The sequence below is a fragment of the Onychostoma macrolepis genome, chromosome 02 (genome assembly GCF_012432095.1).
Source record: "Onychostoma macrolepis isolate SWU-2019 chromosome 02, ASM1243209v1, whole genome shotgun sequence".
Classification (NCBI taxonomy): Eukaryota; Metazoa; Chordata; class Actinopteri; order Cypriniformes; family Cyprinidae; genus Onychostoma; species Onychostoma macrolepis.
The window spans coordinates 28,113,251-28,130,638 of NC_081156.1; the positions used below are offsets into that span (position 1 = coordinate 28,113,251).

Genomic DNA, 17,388 nt, shown 5'->3' on the forward strand with positions numbered 1-17,388 from the left:
TATATATCATTTTTATTTTTTTTAACCACTCCCCCCACTTTAATTCACTCATCTGCATCATGGTTTTTCAGGTGATTCTTTCAGCGGACACACAAAACACACAAGGGATCTGATTTTTTTATTGACGTTTTTCTGAAATTATTTAAACTTGAGATTTTCTTTTTACAAGACATTTTACAGAAAACCAAAGTTAGCTGCATTAAAGTCAAAAATAAAAGTAAAAAATAATTAGACTTTTTAATGGAGTTTGAAGAAAGAACGGTTACCTAGACCTGTACCAATACAGGTGCACAATACATACAACATGGGAATTCCCCGATATTTAAACACAGTTTAATGGCAGGTACCATGTGGCTGCTCGACATTTACTCTGAGATGCATAAAAAGCATCTGTCTGTAGGCTAACAAACATATTTCCCCACAAGCCCTTGCAATTCTATAGCTTTTCCTAGCATTCCCAATGAGAGCCTCTGTCTGGTTTGGGGCTGACATGCATAGACATGAAGACCTGAACAGAAAAACATATCCTGTGAGACTGAGATGTTTATTGTACTTTGGCTTGACTTTTCACCTGAATATGAGTTCAGTCCAAGTCTTCATCCCAGTATTTCATAATTTATTTCTCTCTCAAAAACTTCCAAAAACCTTTCCACCCTCATTGCATCACTTCCCTTAGCCTTAACATGCCAACACCATGATGGTAAACACTGTCACGAAGAAACAACCACATGAATTCTGCCATGTCAGTCAAATGAAAGTGCAGAAATATTATTAAACATCATTAAACTCTATTACATTTCTGCTTCCAACACACAAACAGTCCCAGGGTGCTGCTGCACAGCTTGTCATTACTAACGATGACGTGACGAATGTTGCTACAATGTTGTTTTTATGTCATTTTGTTCCCCAAACACGTTGATAGGTTACAAACATATCGTCAGACTTAAAACATACACATGCAAAGCGTGAAAAACACGCATCTATCGTAGTCAGCAGAGAGCTAGCTAAAAGAACTTCAATTTTTTTGCATTGATATCTTTGCGACAGTATGGCCGAATGAAAATGTTTTCTCCTGTGGGCAGCAGGGAGCAGGAGAGAGCACTGGGGTATTCTTACCAGCAGAAACAGGGCATGAGAAGAGGTGGTGGTGGATGAGCATTCATGATAGTTAGAGGAGGATTAGAGAGAGGTGAAGTAAATCTATGACTCGGGTTGGAGCGATATGGCCTTTGCTAATGATATGTGTGGAGATGGTCGGGGAAAAAGTGCAACCGTAGGAGCCGGCCCTGACTGGACAGAAGGGAGACAGAGATAGTTCTCCAGTTACAAGAGAGTGTTAAAATAATCAGCTGTTTGTCAAACAACAGCTTATGCGGACAGACGTGAGAATTTGCCTTAGAGTATCAAGTAACTCTCACAGCGTGTGTTTGAGTGTCTCTGCCAACAGTATCGACGTCATTTTGGGTATTTCAGTCACTGCAGTCAGAGCAAAAACACACCACAACTCTAAGTCAGATTCGAATTCCTGTCAAAACCTATTGGGATAGCACTTAAAGTTGCTTGATGGGATACATGAGATGACGCCATGAGTGTTAGTGTGTGTTGGACAAAATGTGAACAAATTTTATTTGACTGAAATGAAATTTTAACAGTGAGGAAGTGTGTGTTTGATTCCATGACTAAAAAAACTAGTGCTATATTTAGCTCTCAGTAAAAGAAGGATGGGGAGGGAAGCTACTTTAGGGGGCCGGCCTACAGGAAGTGATGTAATAGCACCAGTATATCAGATGACAAGAATGGTGAAAGGATAGATGGAAAAGTAGAAAAAAGACAAAAAAAGGTGTCAGAAGTGCTATAAGGAAGAGAGATTAGAGAATAGGAAGACCAAAGACAGACAAAAACAGAGAGACAGGCAGTAAAACAGAGAAAAATAGAAAGAGAGGGAGGGAATGAGAAAAAAGGCAGTTAATATAAAGTTTCCAAAATCATTTTTTTAACAAAAGTACAAAAGTGTGAAAAGTGTGCAGCTTGGATTGTGTTCTTGTATAGGATTGTATGTGTGTATAGAGAGAGAAAGAGAGAGAGAGAGTTGTCTGTCACTTAACAAGAGGAAACCATTCTGCCACTATTACAGCTCTCACAAACTGTCAGTGTGTGCGTAATGGATGGCTCTCAGCTCTGGGTTTTCTTGTGAATGTGTGATTTTTTTTTTTTTTAAGACTGTGTCCTAACCAGGTGCAGCACAACAACTTGTTTTCCCTGAAAGCAAAAACTGAGCACATTTTCACAGAACAGATGTACAATATACGACTCGAGTGGGGTTCAAAAGTCCACACTGAAAACCTGGGATTTGACCTAATTTAAACCTGGAAACATCTCAGAAGGGTTTAGGACTGCACTATTTGTAGTTTAATGAGAAATACTGTGCATGTAAACTCATTAGTACAGTAAGATGTTCTTCCTTCCACTTAAGCTCAAGATGACATTTGAATAATTTAAAATCAGGTTTTACACAAACTTGTGGAGTTCAAGCAGCTTGAATGCTGCTGTTATTAAAGTAAATCAAACTAACAGATTCTGATTTTTTTTAAATTCATTTTTTCATCAAATTATCTTTCAAATTTTTAAGCTGATTATATAGGTTTTCATCAAAAATGTACTGAAATTGAAAAATGCAAAACAGAAGCTATTCAGAATTTTGAACCTCACTGAATGTGGAGAGCTTTTGAATGAATAAGATTTTAATGTGGGCGAAGCAACATAGCTGAACATAACATAAGAACAGAACACAAACAACCCACATGATATCAAATTATATAATGATTATGTATTATGATCATAAAATATAACAGCTGCAAGTAAATTCATAGATATTGTGTTTGTAGTTTGTAGATTTATGGTGCCGCACATAGATTGGACACAGTCTCTCTTTTTTTTTTTTTTTTTTTGGAACCACACTTTTTTTCATTTGGAATTGAATTAAAATGAGACAAACTTCACCCCTCTCCTGTCCTCCTGTTTTTAAGGATTCATCTTTATCTCCTTGCCTCCAAAACTGTCCACCACCCCTCTTTTCATACCCGTCTCTCTCACTTGAGAGTGAATTTGCGCGCGAGTTGAGAAAAGAACGCAGCGGGACTCGATTTAGTTTGCCCTCCCTCTCTCTCCTGTTTAGTGAGCTCTAGCTCAATGGTCATAAGAACCCTGTCCTGCCTGCCCATCCCCGCTGCCTCTTCCTGGGCTTGGGTCTGGGTGGAGGCGGCCCCGCTCAGGAGCTCTAGCTCTCTGCTCCACAATCCCTATTTCTTCTCCCTGCGAGACTCCTGTTTCTTCTTCTCTGACGCTGCCGCCTTCAGCTTGGCCGGATCCGTCACAGCCAAAGCCTGGAAAGAGAGAGGGAGTGTGGAGAGGGGAGGAGTGAGTCACTACGGGAGGAAAGAGAAAGAGAGAGAGAGAAATAGAGGAATAAAAAGAAAGCAAGAATGAGAAAGAGAAAGGGGAGAAGGAAAAGAAGGGCTTGTGGGTTAGGTGGGAATGGTCAGATGAGTTTAACGGATATGAGGAACCAGAATAAGGGAGGTAGTTTCATTACAGAAGAGAAGAAGAAGAAAAAAGAGAGTGAAATGCTAAACGAGGGGTTAGAAGGAGATGAACACCAGGGGAACTTTCGGTTTCTGGAAAGGGAGGACAAAACAGGAAGTGGCCAGTTAGGGAGTGATAGCGTGACATCACAGCACCTAAACAAAAGAATTTTTATACAGCTGACCTTTGACCCCTTGGGATTCTGAAACATGTTTGATTATCTTTTGTTTTTTCATAAAGAAGGTTTAGTTCTGTCAGAAACCTGAAATGGTGCTGCAGGTAACTCGGATAACGGTGAAGTGAATCATTTTTACAAGTAAAATACTTTCTTTTAACCCAGTTTTACAGTGAGTAAAATATAACATTCTAAGTTTATGGCAGGATGTCCTGTTTGTCAAAACCATAAAAGGGTGGTAAAAGGGTTTTGGAAAGATATTGTCAAAAATAATGCCATTTTCATTAAACACTTCACCTTTAAAGGAATATTCCAGAATAAATACAAGTTAAACTTGATTACCACAGAATTTAGAATTCTGTTGACAGAACTTAACTTGTTTTTAACCCAAAAATATTCCTGTGACATCAAATCTAGAAATATGTCACAGAAAGGTTTACAGTTACTGTGTATCTTATATATATATATATATTTTTTTTTTTTTACTGCTTTTGAAATATAAATACTCTTTAAACTATGCAGCAAGTTTCCGCTATGGGATTTTAAAGTCCTGAGATCTTAGTCTGCAGCCCATAGACTCTTTATCAACCTGCATTCAGTTCACTGGATATTGGAGGGTGGACTGGGTTTACACTGACAGAACCAAGAAAATAAAGAAGTGAAAGAGAAAGAGTGAAGCTGACAGGAGACGCACACAGAGGAGCACAAATAGAGGAGCGTGTACTGAAACCGATGACAGAAAGAAAGAAAGAAGAAAGGCAATAAAGACAGAAAGAACATAAACAATACAAGATTGGAAATCTGCTAGTTTGATCCTGTAAGAGATGAGCTGTGTGCAAGGAAGGCAGTGGCTTGATTGTACGTGATGGTGTTTGTCATGATATAATATATGATTAAAGCAGACACATGATTCAGTCTGACAGCATTTTACTGTTCACCTGTGGAGAGAACGGCGGACAGCAGGAAAGGGAGGGGACGAGACAGCTAGAGGAGAAAAATCAGTGATATGGAGGAAGTGAAGGATAATGGCATGGAAAAGTGCACAGAAGAAAATAAACCCAGAGAGATAGAAAAAGAAAAGTAAGGTGGTATGTAAATGAATGGCATGTTAGCACAGAAAAAGATGTATGAGCTCCATTTGACTGCCAGCTCTATGACACTGATATGGTGATCCCCAAGTCCACAGGACCATAGGGAAGAGCCGAGAGTGATAATGAATTCTTAAATCTGGACCACAAATCAATTTCCATTTTCTGCATTTTGGTTTAACCTTTAATGTCGTCCCATAGGTATCTTAAGAATTGTTATACTGTAGCCTAATATATATATATATATATATATATATATATATATATATATATATATATATATATATATATATATTTCTCCACATGGCTCACTGCACACAATTGCATTATACGTAGCAACAACAAACATGCCTGTGTCCTTGTATCCTTCAAAAATGTAGTTTTGACACCAATGCTATATCCCAAATCTCCCCTGCTTCTATTTTTGATGAGGTACAGCTACTCTAGCCTAGACATGTACTGGATTATAAGTATGTTTACATGCATTGCGAATGAGGCTTCATAAACTGGCATGCAGACAGGAGCACAAACACTGAGGTAGATGTAGCTTTAATTGGAGTTTTGACTTCCATGAACCTGAAAGCTAATTTTTATTACATTTATTTTATTATCTTTATTTATTAATATAAATTATTATCATTTTATTTGACCTTTTTTAGTATTACAGTTTAATTTATTATATTATTTTATCTGGTTAAGCCTTAATTAAGCCTAATATACACTATCAGTCAAAGGTTTGGAATAATTAAGAATTTTTTTGTTTTTGAAAAAAAAAGTGTATGCTCACCAAGGCTGCATTTATTTGATCATATTTTTTTAAATATATTTTTAAATGTAATTTATTCCAGTGAGGGCAAAGCTGAATTTTCAGCAAGCATTACTTCAGCCCTCAGTTCAGCAACCATTACTTCTGTGCCACTTGATCCTTCAGAAATCATTTTAATATGCTGATTTGATGCTCAGTTATTATAGGTGCTCAATTATTAATAGTGGTTCTTATTATCACTGGAAATAGTTTTGCTCCTTAATATTATTTGTGGATTTTTTCACCCCTCAGGATTCTTTGATAAATGGAAAGTTCAAAAGAACAGCTTGAATTAAGCCTTTACCGTCACTTTTGATCAATTTCATGCACCTTTGCTAAATAAAAGTATTAATTAATTTTTAACAAATCTTACTTACCTCAAACCTTTGAGTATTGTATCAGCTTTTACAAAAATATTAAGCAACACAACTGATTTCAACATTGCTAATAATAAGAAATATTTCTTAAGCACCAAATCAGCGTATTAGAATGATTTCATGATAATGTGACACTGAAGACTGGAGTAATTGCTGCTGAAAATTCAGCTTTGCATCATAAGAATAAATTTTATTTTAACATATATTAAAACAGAAAATAGTCATTTTAAATTCTAATAATATTTAACAATTTACTGTATTTTTGATCAAATAAATTCCTCCTTGGTCAGCATAAGAATATAAATATTCTTAACTTTTGATTGGAAGTGTGTGGAAATGGACTGACCTAACTTGTTTTAAAAAGGACCTTGGTCAAAACTAACCACAGACAAAAGAGGGGGAGACCACTGGAGGACAGGAGGTCTTTAATAAAGCGCAAGTGAAAGAATCTAGCAAGCATGTTTGTGTGTGAATGTGTGTGTTTGTGTGCAAGTTTAGAGTGGAAGCAGGTGGGCACTTGCCTGTTTTTGCTGTGATCCTTCTTTTCCTTTGCCTTTCTTGCCATGTTTACTAAGGGGACAAAAATACAAAAATTGCATGAACAATGTGGCCACCTGGTGGAAGGAGGACTCAACTGCTTGTTAAGGTTGTGAAGGTACTCTGATTTTTTTTTAACAGTTCATAAGTTAACAAGTTGTAGAACAGTTGTTCAAAGTTGATAGAACAAGCACTAATCACTAGATTTGCTAAAGTTAGTCACTTACAAATAGAACAGCATACTGAGTTACTGTACATTAATACTTAAAATTTATGGACAGACTATAATGGACAGGCAGAAGTTGGCTGCTCAAATGTCACTCAAATATGTGCAGTTCTTGGTCAAATAGTTGTGCATTTAGTCTAGCTATGCAAGAATAGGGGACTTAGTAGTCCCCAGTTTGGATGGGGGTTCAGTCAATGCCTTGCTGCGTGTGTTTTTGTGTGAGTGTGTGACTGGTGGGGATCTGGGTTGTGTCGTGGTAAGCGTGTGTGTGTGAATAGGAGTATGTGTGTCAAGCCCGGGCAAAGGGTCGGGTCTGGCTTGAGGGAGCAGATGCTCCCAGACTGACCTCATGCTCAAGCTGAACACTCGTCTGGCGACCAGGAAACGCATCAGATAGTAAATTGCCACAATGAGGATCAGCAGTCCCAACACTACGCCAATAATAGCCCCTGTTATCACACCAGCCTGGACTGGAACTGAGAGAAAAAGAGAGAATATAAAGTGAGAAGCGTTGAGGTCTGCAGATTAAAGAGCTCCTGTGCAGTTTTACTGATCTATTAGTTGCATTGTGTCTTAGCCTTAATGCACCTGTTTTATGTGGTGTGGGTTTTTATAGCCACGACTATATTACTGAAAAATAACTCCAAACAACATCAATCAATGTCCACCTGAAAATGTTCTCATTTTTCCTCGGCATATCCCACTAATACCGCACTGAGAAGTTAAATTTACTGTTTAAAAGAGAAACAAAGAGGAAAATCAAAAACGCCCGCGCAAAAAGCATTTATTTGATGAATTAGGCTCTGTGCGAGGCATTTGGATTCAACAATGGCTATTTTTCATGGAAATTGTACTCTCAGAAAAAAATGTACGACCACACAAGGAAACCACTCAGGTCTCTCTGCTTTACTGTTATTTTGTGCTTCCATTAGCAGCAAACTTTCATCTCCTGCCATATGATCTCCTAGATTTTGTATGCCACCCTGAATAAGATGAGCCTAAAGGCAAAAAGCAGTATGAGAGGAAAGCAAAGGGTTTTCTTATGCAGCACGTTTCTCTGCAAAGCAGCCATTTTTGTTTTTTAAAATAATTTTTTATTAGTGGATGAAGACAAAAATGTTCAAAGCGATCTGTTACCCTTCTCAAACACAAGCAGTCGAACGTTAGAGGGGCTGCCAGCAATGTCAGGTGGGTTCTTGGCGTCACAGGTGAAGGTTCCGTTGTCTCCGAAGTCGACGTTCTTGATCAGGATAGAACCATCGCGCCGACTTGGGTTCCCCACAAATTCCAGACGGTCCCGGAACGGGCCTTTGTTATCCACATAGGGTGCTCCGCCTGCGTAGTGGAAAATCTAAATAATGATAGACAGGTTGTATTATCATTCCTATATCTTATCATAAAATGTAAAACTATATTAGATTTGATTACATCAATTAAAAAGAAAGCAGAGAATTTTCACAGCAAATCTACTTACAGTGAAAAATGTGATTTTTACAGATTTATAATTTTAGACTAAATTAAATTTACTGATAAACTAATTTACAAATCAAATGAAGTCATGCTATTCAATTCACTCTGTTCCACTGCATAGTGAATGAAATTAGATTTTGAACTACTAGAATTACCTGTATGAACAAGCATCCAGAAATAAATGCAGTCGGTTGGCCAGTTTAAGGAATTGCATGGCACAGTACAAATCGGAAAGCAGAACTACACCCACAAGGAACTAATATTTCTGTTTGCAAGGTAATTATCTCTACAAACCACACAGACACAAGGATATTCCCAAGGGGTGGGCATGTTCTCATACAGATATGTGAGTTACACTACCAGTGCATACACCTTTTAACAGGTTTAGGGAAATGCAATCACACTACATTAATAATATGAGGCTTCATGCTGTAATTGCAAATTAAAATGATTATTAAAAACTTTATTATTAGAAACTGAAGTAGCTGCTTTCAAGCAAGCACTGCCTTCTTAATTTTCTTTTCAGATATCCTGGAATATAGACCTACAATAAGGCATCCAGTCAAATTAAGTTATGTGGTTTGATGTGGTTAAAATGCCTTTGTTGCCCTGGTTTGCTGAAGAATGCTTGACTATTCAGAAATAAGTGTGACGTTTAAAAAATAAAATGAAATCAGTGCAATCAATCTGCAGATTAGTCAATTGATGTATTATAAAATGCTCTGTACATTAGTTTTGTGTGTGTTTGTCTGTATCTTAGAGAAAGTTCACCCAAAAACAAACATTTTGTCATTTATTCTCACTCATGTTCTGTCAAAGCTGTATAACTTTCTCTCTTGCAAAGAAACACACAAAAAAAGACGTTTAGCAGTCTGTGCAGGCCCCTATTTTTTTTTACATAAGATAAAAGTGGATTGGGGCCTGGGTAATGAAAAGAGAAGCCAAGCCTGGACATTCTGCCAAATATCTCTTATGTGTTCCATGCTACAGTTATTAAAAATGTCATTTTTGGGTTAACTATCACTTTATAAAAAGTGTAAAGTGTGTGTTAAAATTTCTACGCACAGCGATGCTGTCTTTTGCTCCATCTGGACGGTAGTGCCATGAGAAAGTTACGTCTGGAGAAGTCCATTTCCAAGAGAAGAAAGAGCAGGAGAGTCTGACATCTGTGCCCACCAGTGCATGTCTCTCCCAGCTTGTGTACACAACAATAGCCGTGGTCTGAGAGGCTGGAGCATAGAAACACACAGAGTCAGGAATATTAGCCTACATGGGTCTAAAATCTAAATCTAAAAAATGAATAAAACCATAAATTTAGAGATGTGAAATACGAATAATTATAATTCTAAAGACCACCTCTGAAGCTTGAAAAGTCAACAATTTGTCACTAAAGATTTCTTTTAAATGATAGCCACATAAATATTAATTTGCACAAATTAATATCATTAAAATGTCAAATGAACAATTAGATCATAAATTCAACTGTGAATTTTTCTTACTTCCTCAATTTATTGAACATTACATATTATGTACATACACATATTAAAAAGTTTATACATAAAAAATTATGATTGTATGTATATATCCCTGACACAATAGTCTCTCTCACTTCCTCTCTTTGTCTCCTAATATATATATATATATATATATATATATATATATATATATATAATTTTAAGAATATGGAATAATAAAACTAAAAATATGATGACAAAAACTGCATTTGTATTGTTAATATATTCAGTAGAGTAAGCATTTCAAGCACATACTTAGAAAGTATTACAAAAGCTCAAATTCATAGAATAGCCAACTTTGACAATAAACCTTGACTCATAAGGGGAAAAAAGAACAAATGCTTGTTTTTGCAATGTCCTTGATACTGCTGTTTACTCTAGTTAATACTTTTTATAAATTTAGAAAAACAAAAGAAACGAAAACAAATTAAGACAAATACAAAAAAAAAAAAAAGAACTAAACACCTACAGATATGATTAAAAGAATAAAAGGTTCTATTTAAAACAGAAATAAGCAGTAAAAATGAAGGAAAGAGTCTCTCTATTCTGACTGTGTGATCAGTCCTTTCTGATCTGCCTCATTTCTCAAACCTGGCCAGTTTTGAGCAGGTAGGCAACAGGTGCACAAACGACAGGTGAGTCTGAACGTACAGTAATTCTGTTATACTGTATAGACACTTATGAAAAGGACTTCTGGTTAGCTTCAAAGTTAGTTTGTTTGCTTTGTTGTTACAAAATGATGAAAAGCAAGATGGATGAAATGTATTTACCTATGCCCAAGAGCACCACGGACGTCAGTGCCAGTACAGACAGCATGATCTCCCTCCGATCTCCCCGCAGGTCGGTATGTGAGGGGTTCCGAGAGAGCGAGGGATGGAGAAAGGAGAAGAGATGGAGGGAAGAAGGGAATGAGACCAGAGGGCATCAAGATGAGACTATTCAGTACTGGACTTTATACCCAACCACACCCCAAACTTTAGCCCCACCTCAGCCACCTCATTATCTCTTGCCTTCTCTTTGGCCCCGTCCCTGACACGATAGTCTCTCTCGCTCCCTCTCTTTGTCTCCTTCTAAAAGACAGTCTATGAACACGATATAGAAAGGACAAGTGATACAATAACCTGAGAATGAATCCTGTCTCTCGCTCTCCAGCCAGTTAATAAAAGCATCGCAGCATCTGTTTGACAAGGAAAGATCAAATTTGAAGGACAAAGACACTGCAGCAATAAAGAAAGACAATCTCTAAGTGAGTCAGATTATGTTTGGAGTTCAGTGTGTGTGTGTGTGTATCTGTGGTTTAATACTCTGATACCTTCCTTCTCCTTATCCTGTCACGCTTGAGTGCTGTTTGTCTGTAATCCTTCCTCTCTTATGCTGATGATTCGACTCTATAAACAAAACATACCCAGAGAAGCCACCGGTCTGAAAACACAATGAGCTGCAGGTCTTTTCCATCTCACCGGTCCTGACCCGGTCGCCATCTGCCTGCCACTCACATTCACCATAACAAGAAGGAAGATGGTTTTAAAGGTGAAGGGTGTAATTTAAGTGCCGCCAGCATCACAAAATAATGTTTCCAAACAGGTTTCCTGTACATTCCCCCCATCTGCCATTATTCGGACAAATGGGTTTTCATGTCCTAAATTCAAGCCAAATGGTTGAGCCAATGTTGGCAAAGCAATGTTTTGATAGCACCATGGTGTTTAGACTATCGGAGGAATCAACCTACCTTCATTTGCATATTAAACTGGACCAACACTTCATCTTTAACCCTATAAAGCCTGCTGTATAATGCTTGATATATGAATCTCTAAGGCCTCTACAATTTCAACATAATCAAAGCAACTGAAAAACCTGATGAACACAACCTACGACATCCCTTCTACCGTTTGACTTATAGTTTATATTTTTTAGTAAGTAAAACAGCTTTTAGTGTAATTGTAAAAACATCCACCTTCAGGTTGTGGTACATTTGTTTTTGCAGTGAAATCTGAATTGATTTTTATAATGCAAACGTAAGATCAAATAATATTTCAGGATGAACATTTACTGGACTGAAGCAACTTCAGTTTATGTGATTATATATGCACTCTTTTAAAATAACAATCATGTTAAAAGTATCAAATATGATACATCAGTCATTTGAAGAATGTTTGTTTGTAATCATTGTATTGCATTATATGTTTTGTCCCCCACAATGATGTCTACAGAGCTTTGATAATGAAACTAAGCATTTACATATTGAATAAGGCATAATATTGGGAAATATAGAGTAACAACTCATTTATATGTATTTTATGCAAGTAATCCATTATACTATTATAAACATCTCATTTATTTACTTTACAAGGTATCAGAAATACATATAATTATATATACCGTGTATGTATATATATATATATATATATATATATATATATATATATATATATGTGTGTGTGTGTGTGTGTGTGTGTGTGTGTGTGTGTGTATATATATATATATATATATATATATATATATATATATATATATATATATATATATATATATATATAAATTAAATTAAAAATTAAATAAAATAAATTTCTGAACAAAACTGAGGTGTTTTCTTTATATTACATAAGTCCTAAATCCCAAATGTTTCAAATATGATGGCTAATGTAAATAAGCTAAAGGCTCAATAAACTGTTGCACTGTAATTCTGTAATTATTTACCACTTACTTTCATTTTATGGTCAAAAAACATTTCTCAAAATATCTTCTTTTTCCACATGAGAAAGAAAGTCATACAAGTTTGAAATGACATAACAGTGAATTAATTTTTTCATTTTTCCACTGATATTTATGCATTCGGCAGCCACGTTTATCTAAAGCGACGTACACCGCATTAAATATATTTATCTTTCAGTCCATGTATTCCCTAGTAAGTGAACTCATGACCACGGCGTTGACTGCGCTAAGCTCTACTGTTGGGCTACAGGGGATGAACAAACCCTTTAACAACTATCCCTTTAACAACAAACAAGTTAAATGAATGCATGATGATAACAATATCACATCAAGGAGAAAGACGGGCAAGAGAGTAAGAATGACAGCGAGAGAGAGAGAGAAAGTCACCTCCTGACCCTGTTTCTCCTCTCGCTGCCCTTTCACCAGGACACGTTTATGGGATGAGACAAAGACATCTCTTTCTTCATCCTTCTCTTTTTCCATTTCTCCCTCTCTTCAGATTCCTCTCCTCTGCTGACGTCTTCCAGACACAACAATACAGAGAGAGAGACAGACAGAAAGACATGGGGTGAGCGGGCGGGTCTAATTTAGAGCTGCTTTCTTTCTCTTCCACCATCGTTGTGCCTGTAGACAAAGCTTTGCATTCTTTCCTCCTCCAGTCTCCCACCCACTCTTCTTATTCCAGTAAAATAGCATTAAAGCGTATAAACACATGAGTTGATATGAGGACACTGACATAGTGATATGATAAAACTGACCATTTTGAAGGAGAATCGGGCATCTTTTGGATGTACAGTGAAGATCACGTGTTTTACCTTTCCTTCATAACCAGAAAAAACGCATAGTCGACCGACTCAACTAATTCATTATCCTCAGCAGCATAGCTTTTCCTGCTGAGAAAAAAAAAAAAATATTTAGTTTACACTACCATTTAAAAGTTTAGGGTCGATATAAAAATTTTTTTTTGAAGTATTTGTATATGCTCTTATGCTCATCCAGGCTGCATTTATTTGATCAAAAATATAATATTGTGAAAAAAAAGTGATTACAATTTAAAGTAAGTGTTTTCTGTTTGAATACATTTTAAAATGTAATTTACTCCTGGAATGTAAAGCTACATTTTTAGCAATCCAATCTCCAGTGTCATGATCCTTCAGAAATCATTCTAATATGTTGATTTTACTGTTCTTTTTTATTATTATCAATGTTGAAAACAGTTGTGCTGCTTAATTATTATTATTTTTTTTTTTTTTTTTGTGGAAACCATAATACTTTTTATAGGATACTTTGATGAACAGAAATGTAAAAAAATTTTTAACAAGTTAAAAGTCTGTCAATTTTAATCAATTTAATGTTCATGCTGAATAAAAGTAATAATTTCTTTCAAACACCCAGACCTTTGAGCAGTAGTGTATATACAGTATCAAAGTATCACTGAAATATGGTACAGGAGTTTTTGATGAGTTTATAGGGGAATAACTAGTTTGACAGTTTACCATTTGCTGCTAAGCAAACTGACAGGCTAGATAATAAAGTAAAAATAAATATATGCACATTAAAAATGCAACTAATGACAGTTTACTCAACTTGAGAAATATAATAATACACAATGGCCAGCACGTCAGCTAACAAAAGCAGCCGAATATGACATTCCTGTTGGTTTCCAAGGTTACGGGTTCCCTTCTGCCCTTCTTTTTTCCGTTCAGAGCTACAGGGACTGTGAACCTTATTACATATTTCTGCAAATATGCCAGTTTAGGCATTTTTGGCCAATTTACTGCAATCCCAGAGGAGATACAACTAAAAACAAATGGACAAATAAGAATACATAACTCAAAGATGAGAATGCATAAACAAGGCGATGCAATCGGGTTTGCGCTAATGCGAGTATATTAGACATGTTTGTTGCATACGGATGGAAATCAAAGAGCATGACCACAGTGTTGACATTGGGTTTGACTTTGACAGCAGGACCAATCAAAATGCACCATCAGCTGAATCCCAAATGAGAGCTACTGGAACACACAGTCTTGAGTGACAGCTGTAGAATGAGTGCGGGGAAAGAAAGACAGGCTGGTGAAAAACCTGCAAAAGAGAGAAAATTGAGAAAAGATAAGAGACGACTGTGTATGTGTGTGACGCACAGATGCAAAAAAGCAGCAGTGTATACATGAGAATAAACCGCTGAAGACTAATGTGAAATGGAAATGAATTATTGCATATCTACTTTATATACTGCTGAAAGAATCTTGACTAAAAATATGCAAAAACACCTTGATCAGTTTTGAAGAGAAGGTCATTTTATGTCAACCATACTGAAACAATCAGTTTTTTTTTTTTTTTTTATGTTGGTGTTTTAGCTGATATGAATACACATGCTGGGCTAATTGTGTCCGTGGTTTAACATGAGATTTCGAACTGAATAATAAAATAAAATAAGATAAAATAAAATAAAAATATTTTTATGGATGTCAAAGTTAACAGTGACATCAGAGAATATTTTAATGTTAATTATAATATATTGTTTATATTATCACAATTATATCCCCAAATAGACAAATACACAGTCCACAGCAAAAAAAAAAAAATAATAAGAAGCTGTCTGACATCAAACACACGCCTACTAGCAACAAAGGTGACATCCATATAATTAAATAATAAAATAAAGCAAAAATCAGTTAGCATTAACATCAGATATTTAAAAATTTTCACTGTAATATATTCTTCATATTATTTTCTTCACAAAAACAGCATAAATGGGTAATTACGCACAAATATATTTAGCTGTTTTTATATTTTAGGAAGGGGGTCATTATGTTTTGTGGTCCTTGGCAATGAAAAGTTAGAAAAGCCATTGCTTAACACATTAAAATGTAAGACAAATGTTCACAGTCAGGCCACTAATGGAATCACACACATCACACAGCTGAAAATAAACAGAGTGACACAATAGAGTCTCACAACACATAAACTGTCCTAAAAGAGTCTCAAAGCAAATGCTGAGCATTTTGGGAAACTGAGACTAACCTACCAGAGCACAAAGAACATACAGAGATCTGAATATAATAACAAATTATTAAAACTGAAGAAAAAAATATTCATGTCAATGTTTTATTTTAAATCTAATAAACCTCTTTGTGAAATATTTTACTTGAAGTATGATCACTCTAGATGCCACTAGTTTTGATCAATTATATAATTTATGTAATACAATAAAATGATATAATGCACATTCTTATATCTTTAAGTGGTTTAACTGCATGACTACTTTTGAAACCATGCAGCATACATTATATCTGATGACATTAGGCCTATATATGTCACCATCCACACACACCACAGCAAAGGAGCCCTTAAAACGGTCTGACATCATCAAACCCAAGCCATCGACTGTGGCAGCAACACACACACACACACACACACACACACACACACACGCCTAATGGCAACAGAGCTGACATTCAGCTGGGTCACGTAGGGACAAAGAAGTGATCTGTCTTTTCTTCCTCCCTCCACTCTACCCTCGGCTCTTGTTCTCACATGGCAGGGATGTCACAGGGAGCACCAAAACAAGGGATACAGGGAGAGAGAGATGAAGGGATGCAGAGGAGGGGCATAAAATGGAGAACAAAAGCATTGTTTAGACTCAAAGATGAGTTATTGTGTTGAGGAACCGTGTGCTGGAGTAGGAGTGAGGAACTTGGAGAGATAGAAATTTGGGGCCAGTGTGATGTTTTACTTTCTCTCTGCCCCTGTCAATGGAGGAGAACAGAGAACGGGCCTCGTTTGACCCATTCCAATGATTTTGTGACCTAAAACACTCTCAGGGAGTGTTTGAGACTGTTTGCTGATAAGTTAGCATGACACACACGCGGTCCTCTGGGTGGAGAGCGGTTTATTTACCCTGAGGAAACAGTCTGGCAGAGAAACCTTTGAGCGCTTGCACACACTTATTCTGGTCCATACTCAAGGTGTACAAGCCCAGAAGAGACAGTTCAGTCAGGAATGAAAATTGCCATCATTTACTCACCCTCAAGTCTTTCCAAACACGTGTGTGTGTCTTCTTTGCTTCATAAAAGGAAAAATGAAGACGACTCTGGTCGCTTTCGTCCATACAATTACAGCGAACAGGTACCGAAGCTTTCAAGCTTCAAAAAGGACACATGAAATCATCATAAATGTGGTCCATGTGACTCGTACGCTAGGCTATATTTCTTTCAGAAGTCTTCTGAAGTCATACAACAGTGCATAATGTACAAATGTGTGAGCAAGACTCAAATTTAAAGTGATATTTCACCAAAAAATGAAAATTGTCATCACTTTTACTCACCTTCATGTCGTCCCAAAACTATGACTGTTTCTTCTGCAAAACACAAAAGATAAGACTATTTTTGTCCATACAAAAATATAAAATTTCTGTAGTTGAAACTACTCAAGTTTTATTAAAAAAAAGCCTTATTTCTTCGTAAACAATCACACAAAACACGAATAGCGCATTCTTAGATTAGAATACTGCACAGATAACTTTTTTTTTTTTTAGAACGTTAAAGTACACAATAAAAATTTTATACATTTTTGTGTAAAAACGTCTTTATTATTGGCAGTCCAAGCAAATAATAAACGTTTTCACATTAGAAATGGAGTCAAGCACATTGCATTATGGGAAGATCTCCAGCGTTAGATGAAAAATAAAACTAAAAAGTAAATTCAAGTTGAACAGGAAAAAACCCTCATAATTTATAAAAACACAACAAAATGACTAAAGATAAAAACATAATTCAATAATATTAATAAACGATATACATAGTAAATAACATTAAAACAGTTACTCTCAGTAAACATACTGCCATTCTGAGCACAGTCTGTGAATATATTAGGATGACTAGATTGGTTTAGTGCTTA

At 36.1% G+C, this 17,388-nt stretch overlaps 1 protein-coding gene across 4 annotated transcripts; it reads right to left on the reverse strand.

Moving 5' to 3' along the window:
• Positions 1–105: 105 nt before the first annotated feature.
• On the reverse strand, positions 106–11,464 carry mpz (myelin protein zero). Of its 4 annotated transcripts, none has more exons than XM_058759706.1 (7): positions 11,087–11,464; positions 10,545–10,951; positions 9,326–9,489; positions 7,928–8,141; positions 7,137–7,266; positions 6,549–6,597; positions 106–3,383 (listed from the first exon to the last, which is right to left on the reverse strand). In XM_058759706.1, the coding sequence occupies exons 2-7, from the start codon at positions 10,588–10,590 to the stop codon at positions 3,300–3,302; spliced, it is 687 nt and encodes a 228-aa protein (XP_058615689.1). In that variant the 5' UTR covers positions 10,591–10,951; positions 11,087–11,464; the 3' UTR covers positions 106–3,299. The 4 variants fall into 4 exon arrangements, with proteins under 4 accessions (XP_058615689.1, XP_058615713.1, XP_058615705.1 ...); XM_058759730.1 differs by having other exon boundaries at positions 106–1,852; positions 11,087–11,230; XM_058759722.1 differs by having other exon boundaries at positions 106–1,752; positions 11,087–11,229.
• Positions 11,465–17,388: the final 5,924 nt, after the last annotated feature.